This window comes from Lithobates pipiens, unplaced genomic scaffold, assembly GCF_037356315.1.
Source record: "Lithobates pipiens isolate NorthernLeopardFrog02 unplaced genomic scaffold, aLitPip1_a1.2 Scaffold_8, whole genome shotgun sequence".
In the NCBI taxonomy this organism is placed as follows: domain Eukaryota; kingdom Metazoa; phylum Chordata; class Amphibia; order Anura; family Ranidae; genus Lithobates; species Lithobates pipiens.
In genome coordinates, this window is record NW_027507903.1 from 504,852,912 (window position 1) to 504,873,291 (window position 20,380).

At 45.9% G+C, this 20,380-nt stretch overlaps 1 protein-coding gene across 3 annotated transcripts in view; it reads right to left on the bottom strand.

The window, feature by feature from the left end:
* LOC143960560 (uncharacterized) overlaps window positions 1–18,700 on the bottom strand; it is a 91,210-nt gene extending 72,510 nt beyond the window's left edge. For 2 of the 3 annotated variants that reach the window (XM_077469278.1, XM_077469277.1), the window contains exons 1-3: window positions 18,583–18,700; window positions 15,496–15,602; window positions 3,246–3,360 (exon numbers count right to left, since the gene is read on the bottom strand). In XM_077469278.1, coding sequence (XP_077325404.1) covers window positions 3,246–3,360; window positions 15,496–15,592 — 212 coding nt within the window. In that variant the 5' untranslated portion in view covers window positions 15,593–15,602; window positions 18,583–18,700. The remainder of the gene's footprint in view (window positions 1–3,245; window positions 3,361–15,495; window positions 15,603–18,582) is intronic. The other variant, XM_077469279.1, reaches the window with a different exon arrangement.
* Window positions 18,701–20,380: the final 1,680 nt, after the last annotated feature.

Genomic DNA, 20,380 nt, shown 5'->3' on the forward strand with positions numbered 1-20,380 from the left:
TAGTCCAAGGAATTGGATGCTCTGCTGCTCAAACTTGGATTTTTCTGCCTTTGCATCAAATCCGTTTTGGCGAAGCCAGCATAACACCCTGCAGACATGTTCCCGATGTTGGCCAAGTGTTCTGGAGAAAATTAAAATATCGTCCAAATAGACGATCACAAAAATGTCCAGGAAGTCTGTAAACACATCATTGATGAAATGCTGGAAGGTGGCAGGGGCATTGCAGAGCCTGAATGGCATGACTAAGTATTCGAAGGGGCCGAACCAGGTATGGAAGGCTGTCTTCCACTCATCCCCAGCTCGGATGCGGACCAGATTATAGGCTCCTCTCAGATCTAATTTGGTGAAGAGATAGTGGTAGATCGTAACTTCTGAAACAGCTCAGGCATTAGGGGCAAAGGATAACGTTTTTTGACCGTAATTTTATTTAACTCATGGTAGTCCACACATAGAGGCAGAGTTTGGTCTTTCTTTGCTACAAAAAATATACCGGCTCATGCTGGAGAGGTAGAATGGCAGATTAAGCCCTTCTTCAGATTTTCATTGATGTATTCCTTAAGTGCCTCCTGCTTCCATTCTGATAGCGGAAAGATGCGCCCAAAAGGAATCTCAGCTCCCGGGAGGAGCTCAATTGGACAGTCATAGGGGCGATGAGATGGAAGGGTATCTGCTGCTTGTTTACTTAAAACATCAATAAATTTGTGGTATGGTGCCGGTACTGTCTGGAGAGTGTCCTGATCAGAGTCCATACACAGAAGTGTGGTTGGTGGCTTGGGAGGCCTTGGTATACAGTTCCTACAGACAGTAGGAAGATAAGAACTGGATCTCTCCTGATATCCAATTGATCTGAGGGTTGTGGTCCCTGGAGCAAAGGCAGGCTCAAGATCACTTGAAAATAAAGGGAATAATGAAGAGTAAATAGCATCCAGGGTCAGTAGCTTCCTATGTTGGGAGAGGGTAGTGACGGGCAGTGGAAGAGTCTCCTGGGTTACCCGTCCTGATTTAATGCAAAAGCCATCTGCCAGGTAGATTGAAAGTCTGTGTGTTTTTTGTTTCAAAGGAATGTGTTGTTGAATGGCAAAGGTTGAGTCAATAAAGCAGCTGCATGCTCCAGAGTCAATGATGGCATTGATTGAAATTGTCCTTTTCAAGAGCTGGAAAGAGAGAGGGAGGGCAAGATGAGTTGCATTGGCAGATAATGTTGATAGGTGGGCAGGAATAGGAGATAGGCACTTAGGTTTGTTGGCAGGGCAGCTGTGCACGTAGTGGCTGGCTTCAGCACAGTAGAGACAAAGATTATGGTGTCTGTGGTGTGCTCATTCTTCAGGAGACAAGGCTGGTCGCATCAATCCTAATTGCATGGGTTCAGAGGTGTCAGGTATTGAGCTGGCAGGATTTGAACGGGCCAGCAACAAGTAGCGAGAGGCAGGAACTGGAGCTCTCGAGGTCACCCATACTGGACGGTTCTGCTGGAAAGACCGCTCTGATCAACACTCACTGAGTCATTGGTCGATCTGGATCATGGATAGCCAGGGTGATCAGTGCTTCAAGGGCATCTGGTGTACCACCTCAGGCAAGCTCATTTTTGAGACTTTTGGAGAGTCACATGTGGAACTGGTGTCGCAGAGCTGTGTCATTCCATTGGGTGTCTGCGCTCCAACACCTGAAGTCTGTAACATAGTCCTTGGCCACTTGCTGGCCTTGCTGGAGTGCAAACAGAGCAGATTCTGCTGTGGCAGTTCCCTGAGGGTTGTCATAAAGCTGCGCCATGGCGTCAAAGAAAGATGACATATTGTTTTCTTCGAGCAGCCAGTGGGCCCAGGTCTGGGGATCTCTCTGGAGTAGGGATATCACAAATCCTACTTTGGTAGATTCTAATGAAAAAGTCTGAGGTTGCAGAGCAAAGTATAGTTGAAATGTGTTTCTGAACGCCCGGAACTTGGTTAGGTCCCCTGCGAATCTCTCAAGAATAGGAACTCTGGGCTCAGGTGGGAGCATCACCACCAAGGGAGAAGGAGCAGTCTGTATAGGTGCCGCGGGGGGGGGGGGGGTACAGGAACTGCACTGCCAGGACCAGATAAGTTCTGTACTCGATCCTCCATCCTGACATAGCCCTCCTGTAAGGATTTAATGGCCTGCGTGAAAGCTGTGAGATGCTGACAAATCTCCACTGGTGTGGTTCCTCTTGCAGAGTCAGTCATGGCTGTTGGATACTGTTACGTACTGTGTAGTAGAATCTGACTTGTAGGAGACCTTTTACAGCCCTGGCTCAGGAGCCACTGGAGTGGGAACAGTAGACTCGAGAGCACAGTGAGGTGAGTATTGTGGTGTAGGCATGGATGGATGGATGAGCCACCAGGTAGGTCCGGAATGCCGGTGTCAACTGAGGCAGATGCAGGTCAGCGACCTGGAAGCTGGCAGGTACAGGCTGGAGCAGGGTGAGACAAGTTGGGTCAAAGACAGGTAATCAGTGGAGCAGATCAGTAGGCTGGAGCAGAGTGAGACAAGCCGGGTCAAACACAGGTAGTCAGGCAGATAGGGCTGTAAGCTGAAGCAGAGTCAGATGAACAGGCAGAGGTTGGCAACTGGAGATCAACAGGAAATCCTTATAGCAGGGTCAAGGCAAGCTGAGGTCAGAGTTGGAGATATCGTGTAAGTCAAAGGAGCCGGGTCAATATAAGTGATCAGAAGGCAGGTACAGGTTTTCAGAACTCACTAGCTGCAGATCAAACAGCACTGCACTTGTGCAGCTGCTGTCCTTATAAAGGCCCATTGGCCAAGCAGCGTCTAATGCACATGCGTCCATCCAGTTTGTTGTACTGGCACTCATGTGCGTATGTGCATACGCTCGTACCTCTGTCTTGCCACAGCAGGTCCCTGACAGTTACACAACCTATCACATTGTTATAATATTTTTATATGGACTTTAAACTGAAGGACTTATGAATAAATGGTTGTGGAACAAATCATTTGAGTTTCCAATATTTCTTATGGGGAAATTCGCTTTGATATACCTGTACAAGTGCGTTGGATTACAAGCATGTTTCTGGAAAAAATGATGCTCGCAATCCAAGGTTTTACTGTATTTAGTTACATTTTACCATAACGTGCCTGACACAGGCCATCATATTCTCAGTTGCGCTGGCCATGTCATTCACAACATCCCATGGGGACTATTAGTGCAGTTATCCCCTGGCTCTGTTGGAAGCCTTGCTCAACACAGTTCCAAGATTCAAAAGAAATACCTGATATTTTGGGGATAGGGCATTCCATGAGTAATAATGGTGCTCTCCAGTGCCACAACAGGTCTCCCCTCTGCCAGAGCTTCTTCCACACTGGGGTGTATTCTGAATGTAGAACCTGCATGTGCACCATAGAATTACTGTTAATAAATGCTATTTATTCTTTTTCAGATTAACTGACCTAAAGCTTTGCAGTATGTACTGTATGTGCATGTTGGAAACAGGTTCAAAAGAGAAAGAAAAAATTGTCAGACACAAAGATGAATAAAAAACAAAAAAAATTGGATTTCCTTGATTGCTGTCGCAATTGCATAAATCATGCTAATCCAGCACCTCCACCCACTGTCCGCCGGTGCATACCCCATCTTAGTTGCAGGTCAGGCAACGGGTAAATGGCAGCAAGATGTGTCCCAGGAGCTCTGTTTTCTCTCATAGGGACGCCGTGCCTCTCTTCTCTCCTCCTTGTAAGGGGTCTAATAGGATCGCCTGTACTGTCAGCCAATCGGGTGATGGGTACTAGGAGGATCAGTGTTGCAACAGCAAATATTCATTCGCTGTTGCAACACATCAGGGTGGGCGCCAGACGCATGCTTTGTGACCCGAGCCCAAGCTATTTTGAAGCCTATTAGAGCCTATTTCTCTAATCAGGTGCTTAAAAAAAAAACCCTGGCCGATGTAATTCACGTCCCCCTTGATCCGAAAGGGCCGGACACATTAAAAGGGGGCGGTCGTGCATAAAGGGAGTGGAGAGGAGAGAGGGGGCAGCACCTCTAATGGATTGGCCGCCACTGTCAGGGTTCATCAATGTCCTTACCATGAGGGCAATACATTTATGAGGGCAGAGTTTCTCTGTATGGAAATATAATTGCTTTGATGACTGGCAGGGCATGACAATCAGAAGCTTCATCTGTCTGCCTTCAAATCTTGCAAATTGTTTATTTAAAGTTACTAAACCCACAACAGTAAAATCAGTCTGTATATGCAGTAAAGCATGCTTGTTATACTTACTGTGGAACCTAAGAGGTTTATCCTCTGCATTGTGTAAAAAGGCTAATTGATCCTGCCTCCCCTGATCCTCCCCTTTTTTCCATTGTCCCCAATCCATCTCCTGATAAGACAGAGCATTTGGAGTCACTCTGCACATGCTCAGTTTGGTGTGTATTGCTGGATAGTTTTTTTTTCTTGGGAAGGTGCATGTGATCAGAACTGTCCAGAGAGTGGATCAGGGGTCCTGAAGCCTCATAGGACAGTCAGAAGAGAATGAAATCTCCTCCTACAATCTGACACTGATAGAAGTCACAAGACTGCTATATACTGCTGATCAGAAAAGGTATTTAGCAGTTTATATTTACTAAAATAATTGCATTTCCATGTTCTGTGTACTGTGGGAGACCAGATATCATGAATGCAGGGTCCTGAGCAGGGCAGGACTTAGGGTGGTGGGGGCCCCTGGGCTTGAGTCACTTTTGGGGTTCTACCTTCTATACATTACTGTATTTATCGGTGTATAACACGCGCCGGCGTATAACACGCACCCCAAGTTAAGGAGGGAATTTTAAGGAAAAAAACTTTTAGCCCTTGTACACACGGTCGGAGATTCTGACAACCAAATCCGTCGGATTTTGTCCGACGGATTTTGTCCGAAACTGTTGCATACACACGGTCGGACAAAGTTGTCAGAAAATCCGACGTGATGACGTTATTTCATTACGACGGGACTACGTTCACGCTAGTAGCCAATAGCTTTGGTGTAGGAATTTGATCTGAGCATGCGTGGCACTTTGTCCAATCAGAATTCTCTACACATGATCGGAGTATGTCCGTTCGGAGCATTTTGTCGGAAAATTTTACCGGCAAGTTGGAAAAGTTGGTCGGCCGGATACTCCGACGGAAACAGTCCGATGCAGACCACACACAGTCGGAATATCCGACAAAATGGTCCGATCGGACACATTCTGTCGGAATCTCTGACCGTGTGTACAAGGGCTAAGGAGGGAAGTTTAAGGAAAAAAACTTACATTTAAATGCCCATCAATGCAGTCTTATCAGTGTCCATCTGCAGCCTTGCCCATCCATCTGCAGCCTCATCAGTGCCATTGCAGCCTTGTCAGTGTAGCCTTGTCATTGCAGTCTTGAAGTTTAAAAATGGCACTCTCGGGTCCTCTCGGCGGCTCTCGGGTCCTCTCGGCGGCTCTCTCAGGCTCTTGGGTCCTCTTGGTGGCTCTCGGGTCCTCTCAGTGGCTCTCAAGTCCTCCCTGCGGCTCTCGGGTCCTTTTGGCAGCTCTCTGGTCCTCTTGGCGGCTCTCGACAGCTCTCGGGTCCTCTCGGCGGCACTCGGGTCCTCTCACAGTCCCGAGAGTAGCCGGGTACACTTGGATATGTATCTTGGTGGGGCCCGTGGGGCCCCCTATTGGGTGCGGCCCATGGGCTTGAGCCCATTCAAGCCCAATGGTAAGTCTGGCCCTGGTCCTGAGTTTAGTAACATTTTAAAGTATCAAGCATTCATAAAGAAAAATGGAATATAGAGTAGTACAGTAAGGCAGTAACATTTCAAAATCTGTCAAAAGATACAGCATAGAGTGTATACATCATCAAGTGCAGAGATAACCAATCAAGGATACCTGACTACAATATGGTCAGTCTAAAAGACATTCTGCAATATAGGCATATTGTCAAAACAGCACTACTCTAGATCATACTTAACGTTATGCATGCAGAGGATTCACATTTTTATCCCCTGTACATTGTAAATACAGGATATGTGTATAATGAGGGAACAGGGTAGGAATGTTGAAAGAGAGGGCAAGAGAAAGGGAAAAAAAAGGGGGGGCAGTGGTTGGTAAAGGGTGGGTGCAGTACGCTAGAAAAGGGGGGAGTGGAGCAGGATGCAAACCGGCTTTAACCTAATCTGAGAAAACAAACATATTCCAATGAATCCAAATGTTGGAGTAGGCCTCATGTTTATTTTGAGCAGATAGTACCACGTTTTCCATATTGTTCAGCTCTACCTTCAAATTTTAACAAGTTCATCAAGCAAAGACAGCCTGAAATACCATTGGCTATATTAACACAGAGCCAGATCGTTCACAAGTCATCCCAGTAGAGACCCTAGGGACCATATATGTGTAGGGGGCTACTCATGCTCCTGCAGAAAACCAGGGAGATAGTACCTGCCTGTTACTTCAATAGGGAGGGTGGCCTTTAGGTGGTTGTTAACTGATGGGGCCATGCCAGTACAAGCAATGTAAATAAGCAGCTTCTGCCCACCAATTGTAATCATTATCAATCAAACTCAAAGTGATGAGGGGACTGAAACTACTTTATCTAGGGCACCATCTGCCTTAATCTGTCTCTGCCTACCAGGGTTGGATGTGAACTTAAATCTGAATTGCAGGTAAACCCACACAGTTAGAATGCATAAATATATTTAAACTGTCTTACAGTCTAAAAAAATAGGATTTTTTGTACTCACCGTAAAATCCTTTTCTCTGTAGTTCACTGGCTGACACAGCTCCTTTACTTAGACCATCGAGTTGTTACGCCACCTTCAGGAGAAGACTAGGCAGAACATGTTAACATGTACAACAAAACCAGAACTTTCTAGTTCCGCCCAAGGGGCTGTCCCTTAGGTAACAACCCCCCAGCCTGCATACTGCAGCCTCAGTACGTCAACAAGCAGTATAACGTAAAAAATAGGAGGGGAGGGTGCTGTGTCAGTCAGTGAACTACAGAGAAAAAGATTTTACAGTGAGTACAAAAAATCCTATTTTCTCTTACGTTCACTGACTGGCACAGCTCCTTTACTTAGACCATCGGGACATCCCCAAGCAGTGCCAAAACAAGGGGTGGGAAACAGCATAAAAACTTCACCCACAAAGGCACGTGGGAAACAGCATAAAGCTTCACCCACAAAAACAGAATGTGGGAACAGCATAAGAATTTTACCCACAAAAACAGAGTGCTCCTATTCAGGGAGTCACCACCTTATATAACTGCCTTGGGAACTTGCAGTAACAATGCAACAGTGCATTTACTTAAAAGGTAACTGTATTTCTTGTAAAAAAAAAAAACAGAGAAAAAATTAAGTGCAATTGCAAATTACAAGGCCACCTGCAAAATTTTGCACCCAAAACAGGCATCAGCCGATGCACTGACATCTACCTCATAAAATTTGGTAAAAGTGTGAACAGATGACCAAGTCGCCGCTTTACACACTTGAGCGACAGACGCTTGATGTTGGAAGGCTCAAGACATTCCAATTGCCCTGGTGGAATGGGCCGTGACCGGAAAGGGGGGCACCTGTCCCTTCAAGGGGTAGGCCTGTACTACAATTTGTCGGATCCACCTGGAAATGGTGTCCGACGAGATTGCTATGCCTTTTTTTGGACCAACCACCGAAACAAAGAGTCTGACTTTCAAAAGGGAGCCGTAGCAGACAAATACACCCTCAGAGCCCGGACCACGTCCAAGGAATGGAGGGCCACCTCCTTACGATGTGTCAGTTTAGGACACAGAGATGGTAACACAGTGGGGGGTTATTTACGAAAGGCAAATCCACTTTGCACTGCAAGTGCACTTGGAAGTGCAGTCGCTGTAAATCTGAGGGGTAGATCTGAAATGAATGGAAGCGCTGCTGACTTTATCATCCAATCATGTGCAAAAAAAATGCTGTTTTTATTTTCCTTGCATGCCCCCTCGGATCTACAACGACTTCACTTCCAAGTGCACTTGCAGTGCAAAGTGGATTTTGCTTTAGTAAATAACCCCCAATGTCTTCATTGATGTGAAACGCCGAAACCACCTTTGGCAGAAAAGAAGGTTGCGGACGCAACACCACTTTATCCTTGTGGATAAACAGATAGGGCGACTTGCAAGACAAGGCCGCCAGTTCCAAAACCCTCCTGGCCAATGTAATGGCCACTAGAAAGACCACTTTCTGGGAAAGAGTCAACAGCGGAATCTCTCTGATATTCTCAAACGGCGGTTTCTGCAGCGCCGATAACACCAGGTTCAGATCCCACAGGGGTAGCGGTGGAAGCACCGGAGGAACTACATGTCAGACTCCCTGAACAAAAGTGCTCACTAAAGAGTGAGTCGCCAGGGGTCGTTGAAAAAAAAGACAGCCAAGGCTGATATTTGTCCTTTAAAGTGGTTGTAAACCCTTACAAATCACTTTGACCAACAGGTAAGCCTCGATTAAGGCTTACCTGTAGGTCCAAGAAATATCTCCTAAACCTACACAGCTTGGGATGCGAGTCGTGGGACTCATGATGGCCTCCTTCGAGGCCTCCTTCGAGGCATCTTTCATATATTTTCTCCCAAAACTCCATAAAGATAGTGCCAACCCTCCGGGGAGGCCTATAGTTAATGGGATCGACTCCGTTTTGGCTAGACTGGGGCAATATATCGACTACTTTCTACAACCTTTGGTATTTAAGACTCCTGCCTTTCTGAAAGACACTAAACATATTATACAAGTTTTGGAGAGGTTACCATGTTCTATGTCAAGTATTTTGATTACAGGGGATGTGAGTTCATTGTACACTAGCATAAGACATGATGATGTCATGAAGGCAGTAGAATGGGCTTTATCATCTTCTACTCTTTCTGGGAGACATCAGGAATTCTTGCTGAGTAGCTTGGAATTTTGTCTCAATAGAAATTACTTTTGGTAAAATAAAGAGTTCTATTTACAGACTAGGGGGGTTGCGATGGGCGCCCGTTTTGCTCCCAGTGTGGCCAATTTGTTTATGGCCCACTGGGAGGAAGAGGCCATTTTTAAACATCGACCCCCTGAGTTGGTTTGTTACCGAAGGGTTATAGATGATCTGATCCTAATCTGGGAAGGGGAGAGAACAGCGTTGGATGTTTTTATCGAACAGCTGAATATTAATGATAAAAATATATCCTTCACCTGGAACATTGGAAATGATAGAATAGTTTTCTTAGCCCATGTACACACGGTCGGAGATTTTGCCAACCAAATCCGTCGGATTTAGTCCAACGGATTGTGTCCGAAACTGTTGCATACACACGGTCGGACTAAGTTGTCGAAAAATCCGATCTTTCAGACTGTGATGACGTAATTTCGTTACGATGGGACTAGATTCAGGCTAGTAGCCAATAGCTTTGATGTAGGAATTTGATCTGAGCATGCGTGGCACTTGGTCCGATCAAAATTCTCTACACATGATCGGATTCTCCGACCGTGTGTATGCGGCATTAGACTTGGAGATCAGTAGGGGAGCTGATCATTTAAGTCTATGTAATTATTTCAAGCCCATTGATCAAAATGCCTACATTCCCCTGGGGAGTTGCCACCATCGTTCATGGTTATGCAATATCCCCAGGGGACAATTTATTAGACTTCGCCGTAACTGTACTCGAGGAGAGGATTTCTTACAACAGTCTGAAGTGTTAGCCTCGAGATTTGAACAAAAAGGTTATGATAAACAAGATTTGCAAAAAGAAATTGAGAGTGTGAGAATGATCGATCGGTCTATCTTGGTCTCCGATCAGAATCGTAATACAGGGAGAGATGATCATAACTTCAAAATGATCCTTGATTATAACGTTCAGTATAAGAAATTTGAAAAAATAATCCTAAAGAATTGGTCTATTTTAAAACAGGATAAAATCCTTGACCCAGTGTTACCAGTGCGTCCCCAATTTATTTATAAAAGAGCTCCAACGCTTAGGGTCCGTCTTGCCCCAAGTATTCTTAATCCCCCTATTCCCAGAGAAAATTGTTTGTTTTCATTTTTAGAAGGTTTTTATGCGTGTGGAAGGTGTGTACCTTGCAAACATGCAAAGGGGAACCTTAAGAAAAGGAAGAAATTCTTGGCATCTGCTACCAATAGAGAGTATGATATTAGACAACTTATAACTTGTGACACTATTGGGGTGGTATACATGATGGAATGTGGGTGCGGGCTTCAATACATCAGGAGAACATCTAGGCCCCTTCATGTTCGTTTAGCTGAGCATATTAATAACATAAAGAAAGGCCTCACCACGCATAACGTATCTCATCACTTTAAGTTATTTCACAAGCAAAGTCCAAGAAGTTTAAAATTTTGGGGCATAGAGAAAGTAACTAAACATTGGGGAGGGGGGTCATTTTATACGACAGTTGAGCCATAGGGAATCGTATTGGATATATGAGACCCACGTATTAACTCCTGATGGACTCAGCGTAGATTTCGATTTAAATTGTTTTATTTCTGACAGATGATTATATTTTGTTTGTGATTTGATGTATTTTATGTGGCTGCGGGTGATGTCCCCTTCTTTTATCTGTAATTATGGGAATTGTCCCTAGTTGCAGGAATGTATTATACCATATTGAGAGGGAAGGGGCGTTAAAAACATTTAAAAGTTCTTTTCCAGAGTAATATGAAGATATTTTAGGATATTTATTGATATATATGATTTTTTTTATAGGTTTTTTATTTTGTGCAATTTTTAAATATACTTTTTATTTTGAGCTGGTGACTAAGTCTATCATCACATTTGAATGGAATTGCATGACCTAAGGGTCTGTTGATGATTGGCTAATGGATGGGGATGGGTCCTCGTTTTGGCCAGCTTTTGTAATAAATGTTATGACGTCAGTAGTAAGCTGGCTCATGTGTGTTATCCCTCTCCCTTAGGAGAGAGAGTTTGTGCTGTCCCTGGTGCTATGTTGATCACACAGGAATGTCTGATCGCTTCTGCGCATGCGCGAGGCCACAGATCGCAGACCCATTTGTTGGACAGCCGAGAGGCCCACCGGGCTTCAAACTCCCAAAGGCGACCCCCCCACCCATGTTGCGGGCGGGGGCAAACCTTCTTGTGGTAGCACTTTTGCTCGCAGGCTTATTAGGCTTGCGGGTCCAAGGATGCTTTTGTCCTTCAGAGGTCGTCCTGTCGGGCTGGGGACGTTTCATCGAAACCCCGGGTGGACGAAAAAGCCGTTTGTGAGTGGAAAATGAGGGCTCTTGCCTACGGCGTGGCTCCTTAACCTTCCTGGCCTGTGGGAGTAAGGTACTCTTACCACCTGTGGTATTTTTAATAATGTCATCCAATGAGGCTCCAAAGAGCTGAGCTGAAGAGGACCTCACCAAGGAAGGGTAAATCTGGCTTTTTTAGATGCCTGGTCAGCCGACCAGCATTTCAGCCAAATCAGGCGCCTCAGCACCACTGCTGACACTGAAACCCTGGATAACAGCGGAAGGGTATCCAGGGCCGCTTCACAAACGTACTTAAGGCCTTGCACTAACTGGTCTGCTAGTTCCATGCAGACAGGGGAAGCCTGTTGCTCCCCCAATTCATGGTGCAAAAGTTTTGCCCACTCAGTAAGTGTGTGTGACACAAGTGCAGATGCCATTACTGGTGGCATTGCTGACCCCACAACCATAAACAAGGAACGGGCCACTGCCTCTGCCTTCCTGTCCGTGGGGTCCTTAAAGGCAGGAGTCCCCTCTACCAGGATTGTGGTTACTTGGTTTAACCTGGATATTGGGGGGTCCACGACCGGAGGAGCAGACCATTTTTTGAGAAGGAGAAAAACCTCCATGTATTTGGGGACCGAAAAGGTCCGTTGCGGTCGACCCCATTCCTTGTATATGAACTTATCAAAATAAGTCAGATACAGAAACACCTTATGTGTATGGGCTGGCTTAGGGGACCCAAAAGGGACCACTACATCAGCAGAAGGATCTGCTGTATCCTGAATTTTCAGGGTATCACGCACAGCTGTGATAAGTGCTCCAACAAGCACTTTATCGCGTGCGGACCCAGACAGGGACTCATCCTTACTGTCCGATCAGTCCTGGTCAGCGCCAGAGCTCTCCCCGGAGGACAGGGGGGCAGGGGCCGCTTTTTACCACCTTTGCGCCCATGCCCCTCCTCCATCTTGGCAACAAACGTATTAAGGACCGCCAACAAAGAGTCCAGAGGTACTGCACTGTCTGCAGGCGAACCGGTTGCAATTGCCTGGATTTCGGGGGAAGAAACACCAGTTTCTGAAGCCATGCTGACCCTACCCTGTCTGCCACCTGTTGGGGACTTAGGACAGTGATGGTCCCACCCTCCTAACTGCTGCAGGCTGAGGGGCCCCCACCGCAGGACTCACCACTCGACCGAGTTCTGCGTCGTCCAGCTAAGTGTGCCTGTGTCAGCTCCCAGATGCTTGTGAGAGAAAACCGCGCTGTGCTGAGCCCCAGAGAACAGCGCTGAGCATGAAAAACATGTTTAGGCTTCAACAAAATGGCCACAGAGCATCCAATATAAAGGACATAATCACAGGGAAAATGGCAGCCGGACTACAGAAAAATGGAGTCTGACCATGCTTCTCCCTGGTCACACCAAAAATGTCCGCCGAGCATTGTATGCAATGAGAGACAGTGAAAACGGGAAGAGGAAATGCCAGCAAACAGCAGTACAGCGATCAGCAGACACAGACCTCCAGACACCCAGGGGAGAGACATTACAGACATCCATGGCACAGCCACCCAGTGCAGCCTTCACCCAAGGTGAGAGCCCCCCCAGGGGGCCCCTGTCTATGGCACACACAACGCTCAGCAGCCCATGCAGCATCCCCCGCAGGGGGGAGATAGGGACAGGGAGAGAAGAGAGGGAGGTGAGGGACCCCTGAATCGACCTCCCAGGGAATGCCCAGCTGCTCAGCCCCTCCGAGGCAGGGAGAGCTGTACTTACCAGTCCTGATGAGCTGGAGAACATTCCATCACAGACCCACTCTTCGATCAGTACGGGGTGACTGCTGGCGCGGCACACTGTGACGCAGACATCAGTAGCTCGGTCATATGTGTGCCCCGGAGCATGAAGCTCACCGGCCGCCCCTGGAGCCTGGGGGGCATGTCATGGCTGACCCAGCGCGGCGCTCTGGTCTGCACACGCTCGCTGGCCAGGCTGGGGATTCTACAAGGATAAGGGTATCCAGCCTGTCACCTAGCCGGCTGTTGACAGCAGATCACAGGATCTAATTCTTGCACAAAAGGCAAACTTCTTCAGAAAAAATCCACGGACCGATGGGCCCACAGGGTTTCTAGGTCCTTCTCCTTCATTAGGCAGAAAAAAACTGAGGCTGCAGTATGCAGGCTGGGGGTTTGTTACCGAAGGGACCACCCCTTGGGTGGAACTAGAACGTTCTGGTTTTGTTGTACATGTTAACATGTTTTGCCTAGTCCTCTCCTGAAGGTGGTGTAACAACACAATGGTCCAAGTAAAGGAGCTGTGTCAGTCAGTGAACATAAGAGAAAAATGCATTCTGTTCAGCCAGATTTCTAATCCAGATGACCCTGGCAGACTACATTGTCAGGCCCCGAACAGTTAAATAACAATGGGCGTGTTCTCTGGATGACATCACTGGATGGCCATGCCCCAAATTTTTTGGCCGGAACTCCGCTGGACCCAGTTCCTATCAAGAAATCCGTTTGTGTGTATGCTAGTCTGCCGGACAAAAACCGACCTTGGGCAGCTATTGGCTACTGGCTATAAACTTCCCTATTCTAGCCCGGTCATACTTCATCAGGTTCAAATCCGTCAGACTTTGGTGTGATTGTGTGTGGCCAAGTCCGTTCATTTGGAAAGTCCGTTGGAATTCAGCCAAAAGTCCATAGGGAAGACTGCCAGACCTAGTCCGTCGAAAAGTCTGGTCAAGTGTATGCGGCATAAAAGGAATGACAGACAGCGTGAGCCGACACAACAGCGGGAGCCAGCATCGGGAGAAGAACTGGAGAAAGAACCAGAGGAAGAAGACATCAGCGCAGGGAGAAGAACCGGAGGAAGATGACATCACCCCAGAGGGAGAAGACATCACGGAAGGGAGAAGAACCAGAGAGAGAAGACATATTGGAGCTAAGATGGGAGACCTTTTTAATAAAGGACTTAGTCAAAAACCTGTGTAATGTTTTTATTTTTGACACATTTTTGGGTGAATGAGTAGTAGTACAATGTACCCCATACTCATTCACATAGGGGGAGCCGGGATCTGAGCCCCCTTTGCTAAAGGGGGCTTCCAGATTCTGATAGGCCCCCTGCCCGCAGACCCCCACAACCACCGGCCAGGGTTGTGTGGAAGAGGCCCTTGTCCCCATCAACATAGAGACAAGGTACCATGTTGAGGGCATGTGGTCTGGTATGGTCCAGGAGGGGGAAGGGCACCTGCTCCACTCATCTCCCCCTTTCCTGACCTGCTGGGCTGCATGCTTGGATAAGGGTCTTAATGGATTTTGGGGGGACCCCACACAGTTTTTTTTTATTTTGGCATGGGGGTTCCCCTTAAATCCATACCAGACCGAAAGGGTGAAACTAAGTGATTGGACATATTGTAGTGGGCTGTCTCACTCTCTGCCCAGAGCAGAGGAAGGTGGATTTTTACATAGAAACAAAAATGGAAGGGTCTGGTATGGTCTTGGGGGGGGGGACCCACGCCATTTTGTTTTTCACATTTCAAATTTTTCAAGAACCTCAGAGAACAAGTCACATGCCACAAGTCGGATCATTTGAGATGATGATCCGACTTGGATGTGACTTACATTCAAATCAATGGGATGAAATCATGCCCAAGTCAGACCAAAGTAGCACAGCAACCTTTTTAAAAATCAGACCGAATTCTGTCGGACCAGTTAGGAAGGCTCTCATAGGGAATCATTGATTTATACACATCATGCAACATGAGCTCCCAAAGTCAGAGCAATATGTCGCACCAGTGTGAACTGGGCTTTCAACTTTAAAGTGATTGTAAATCCTCACCTTGTAAAAAACAACCCATTCAGTTTAAAATAAAAATGAAAGGCAAAACATTTGTGCATAGATTAAAAAAAAAAAAAAAATTAAAACCTTAACACTATTTTTTTTATGTGATTACATATCTCTTTTCTCAGCTGCATAAGAGCTAGGGGAGGAGGCACAACAATACACTAATCTTCCCAGTAAAAGGCTGTGCAAGGGGGGTCGTCTGATCATTGGAGGAGAGCAGGCTGAGTGTCGAGTATAGCTAGAAAACTGACCACGCTGTGCTCTCATGATTAGTTTGCTCAGTTTTAAAAAATGTAAAGCAGAGGGACTGGCAGGATCACCAGGGTTTTCACACAAAGGCAGAAATACAAAGAGAACAGGATACTTTTTCATACAAAAACATGGTACAGCAGACATGTTGGGTTTACATATTCTTTAAGACTGAATATACAAACACCTATAAGCCAATCATGAGTAGTTATTCTAAGGTAACTTCAGTGGATTTTCTTACTGTAACGTTGCACCTGTCCAGGAGCCACAGGGACCCCTGCCCGGACCACCGCACCGGACACTCCTGCAGAACATCTTCTTAGAGCAGATACCAACATTGCCTCTCACCTGACAGTACAAAGCACAAGGACAGTTAAACAGCAGCTAAATGGAATTCCAACACAGCGTTAACGAGTAATCTATTTACATGTACAAAATGCACAACACACCCCTTTGTTGATTTCCTGTTTCTAACTAAGCTTGATGTACAGAAGATGTTGAATAGGTTCTGAAGGGGAGCAGGTAGATGATCAGATGTCATGATTTTTTTTATCATGTTTTTACAATGCTGCTCACTAAGGCTACTTTCACACTGGGGTGTTGGCGGTAAAGCACCGCTATTACACCGCTCCTACAGCGCTGCAAAGATGCTTCTTGCAGGACTTTTTCTTACCGTCCTGCAAGCGCACCGCTTCAGTGTGAAAGCACTCAGGCTTTCACACTGGAGTGAGAGGAGAGGCTCTTTACAGGTGCTATTTTTAGCGCTATAGCGCCTGTAAAGAGCCTCAGTGTGAAAGCAGTCTAAGGCCAGTCATACACAGTGCGGCCTGCTTAACCGGCCGAGATTCAAACCGTTAATGGGCAAGCTAAATGTACCAAGTTGATTGATCGATCAACTTGGATACAACCAGCCTGCCGGATTCTCTTGTGATTATCGCTAGCGGCTGTTAGTGTGTAAGCAGAAGTGGCCTCCTACTAACTACATATGAGCTGCGGTAGTGTCCAATAGGGTCCATGATTGCTGGAAGCTGTATGCATGTAAATAGTAGCAGAAATGTTTACATGCGTACAGCATAAAATATGGCAGAAATTACAGCCTCAGCCAGCTGCAGCTGGTTGGTTAACCTATTGACTTCTGTACAGTTGCATACAAAACTATACACTGTATGCATATGTATGCTGAATTTTTGACATCCATGTCAATGAGCCCAAATATTCTGGTGCAAGCACCTTTTATGGGAAAACTGTATATATTATTTTTTTTGTCATATTTTGGATATGTCATACTGACTTCTAGATTGTAAGCTCTAACGAGCATGGCCCTCCTGTGTTGAATTGTATTGTAACTGTAATGTCTGCCCTCATGTTGTAAAGCACTGCGCGAACTGTTGGCGATATATAAATCCTGTATAATAATAATAATCAGGGCTTTTTTTCCTCAGAGAGTAGGCGCAGGAACTCCCCCCTTCTGTGTCACCCCTTGTCCCTGCACCCAACCCACCCCCGAGCACTGTTACCTGATTCCACCCCCTTCCCACCTCCCAGTACTGCCCCTTTTAGAAAATACAGAGATACGTATCATTTTGTGGTGCTAAGTAAGTAAGGAACAAAAAAGACAGTAAAATAGATCCCCTGCAGCTAGCAACAATAGACCCCCCAACCACAACAGATCCCCTACACAACAATAAACCCTCCTCTGCAACAATTTACCCCCCTTGCAACAAAATAGCACCCCAGCAGCTATAGACCCCCCCCCCGCAGCTACAGCTGATCTCCCAGCAGCCAGAATGAATGAACCCTTTGGCAGGCACCAAAAATAGACCTCTCCCTCAAAAGTAGATCCCTCCCAGCAACAATTGACCCCCCATCAACATACGACCCCTCTATTAACAACAGACCCCCCCCCCACTCAAAAAATAATTCTAGAAACAATAGATCCCCCAGCAGCCATCATCAATAAGACCCTCCAGTACCCCTTGCTATACTGTATATTCAGTGGGGGATGTTCCCGCTGAAAAAAAGCCCTGATAATAATAATGGCTACATTCACACTAGCCTCCCATGTTTGGTTCATTTAAAGCAGAAGAAATGATTTGGGAAATAAACAAACTTTATGATTCCCATATTAACCACTTGCCACACGTCATATAACAGAATGACGGCGCAAAGTGGTTGTGATATTCTGACTGGACGTCATATGACATGCCCAGGATAACACAGCTGGTGCGCGCCCGATGGGGACGCACAGTGTGGCAATCTGACACACCGCACCTCCGATCGTGGTATGAAGCCTCTGACAGAGGCTTCTTACCATGTGATCAGCTGTGACCAATCACAGCTGATCATCGCGTGAACCAGGAAGTGCCGGTAAACGGCAGCTCTCCCTGTCAGAGGAGGGGTCTGTGCTGATAATCAGCACATTGATTATGAGCACAGACCCCTTCAAAGGGTGCCCATCAGCTGCCAATCAGTGCCCAACACCTGCCAGCCTGTCCCCATAATAAACGCCTGTCAGTGCCCATAACAGTGCTCACAACAGTGCCAATTATTGCCCAAAAAAGTGCCAATCAGTGCCCCATCAGTAACGCCTGTCAGTGTCCCATCGAAGTGCCAATCAGTGCCACTCAGTAATGCCTGTCCGTAGCTCCTCATCAGTGCTGCCTATCCAGCGCAACCTATCAGTGCCACCACTGCCGCCAACAATTTTTTGTTTATAGTGAAAATATTAAAAACCGCAGAGGTGATCAAATACCACCAAAAGAAAGCTCTATTTGTGGGAAGAAAATTATAAAACTTTAGTTTGGGTACAGTGTTGCATGACAGCGCAATTGTCATTCAAAGGGCGACAGCACAGAAAGCTAAAAATTGTCCTGGGCAGGAAGGGGGGAAAGTGCCTGGTATGTAAGTGGTTAAATTATCTTGCGTTTTAACGTACCTGAGTTTACATGTGTTTAGAAGTGCTCAAAATATCTTATCTGCCCCTGGGCACATGGATTTCTATTTTCTCTAAATGCAGCTAAACTGAATGCACCTAAATTCTGATAAACGCACAGAGCGAATTATAGCATTGAAAACCATTGCATGCATTTATTTATGTTTATAAATGTCCTATAGATGCATGTATATTATTGCCAGCGTGAAGAGGGGCCTAGTTTATCATTGTAACAAAAGGTGAAAAAAAAAATGACCTTTGAACATGCGGCAAATTTTACTAAGCTAATTTTTTTTTTAGCTGTCCGCAGATGGCGGTTAAAAAAAGTTGTTTGTAAGTGTAATATAAATGAAATGGAAGGCTTACAAACATGTGCCATATTGGTGTCAGTCTTACCTCTGAATGGAGTCACACGAGGTTTTTACTCCTTACCAATTTAGTATGGTGGGGGGAAGGCACATGGAAGGGGTGGGAGTTCCAGACACACTGTACTGCATTCTTTAGGTTATCATTAACCACAAGACCAGCTGGAGAAGGGGGGGTTGTCCTGGGGAACCATGATCCTTCCCTAACAAGGGCACAGGGGGGAGGGGAGATGCAGCTCTGCGACCTGCATGCACCATAACTTAACCCCATTATGACCAGGGGGTACTTTACGTCTTTGTGACTGAGATGCTGGCCAGAGTTTATCTGATTCTGTATTTTTTTTTCATTTGGCTACTAAATGATTGGACACAGTGTAGCAGGCTGTCTCTGTAAGTAGGTGAATATCCGCGCTCAGTTAAACTTAAACAACTAACAGCAGCTGGACGCAGATAACCCAGATATTGGGCACAGAAATGCAAAGAAAAAATAAAGTGCAGCGCTTGTTCAGTAAATAATGATTAAATAATCACACAAGTGAAACATGCAAAAATGGTGACAATCCAAAACCAAATTAAAGTGGCATTCAAACTAAATCAATATTAACATATAAATGTGCAATAAAAAAAATTATAAAAATGAATTCATATGTAAGTCCATAAATCATAAATAAATGTCCATAGAAATATCAAAAAAATCCAACAGATAGTGTGACTTGATTGAATAAAAATAATAATAATATACTTGACCACGTGGGACCCGTCGCCTTTAATCACCACTAATAAGATGGGGGCTTACCATCCCTGTTTAAGGGAGGTCAATCAGCGCGTATAATGTCACAAATTCCGGCTCCAGACGACCAGATGTGAAAAAACAGACTCCATGGCAGCCAACATGTGGGTTTAGTCCCGCCTCCATTACCCTATAGGACAATACTCCCATAAATCTTTGCTCCCTGCCAGAGGCTGTGTTCTTTTTTTGTCCTCCTCCAAAGGACCTAGCATGTGTCTTTTTGTACCCTGAAGACTTGCATTTTCTTCTGCGATGCGGACCGGCCGAGTGACTTGGAGTCGCATATTTCCAATAAGCTCTAGCTACTAGCGGAGTATGGAAAGGGGCATATGGAAGAGGCGCTGAAGAGGTGTATTCCTGGTCACTGACAGGTTAAACCGCGTTTTAGTCGTGAGCCTAGCTACTAGCGTACTTTCTCTCACGAGTCCACTTGGACAACAACGAGTGGACCCTTCACGAAGATGTCTTTCAGTGGGTTCTAACCCTGGGGATTTCTCCAGAAGTGGAAGTGGATCTCTTCGCCTCCCGTTACAACAGGAAGCTAACAAAGTTCTATTCGAGGTTCAAGAATCCGCAAGCCTACGGGATAGATGCCCTAACAGAGCAGTGGTGGTTCCAGAAGGCATATGCCTTCCCTCCAATTCCGATTGTTTTTCAGTTTCTTACCAGATCACCAGCGACCCCTGTTTAAGGGAGGTCAGTCAGCGAGTATAATGTCACAAATTCCAGCTCCAGGCGACCAGATGTGAAAAAACGGGTGTCTCCTATCTGTAGACTCCGCAGCTCAGGTGATCAGTCACCGCAAACTTCCCAAACATTTGCCAGCGTGAAGGCTCATGCAAAATAAAAAGTGCTCCGAATCGTGTGATATGGTTTAACACCAAATTTTTTTTTCTTTATTGCATAAAGTCAGATGCTGTAAAAAGGACTCCACCGAGTCTCCAATGTACAGATAGCGTTTAAAATACAAACAGCGTTGAAAACGAAAAATAAAACTGCTAGCAGATAAAAAAAAACCTGTATGTGGTTTTAAATTGCG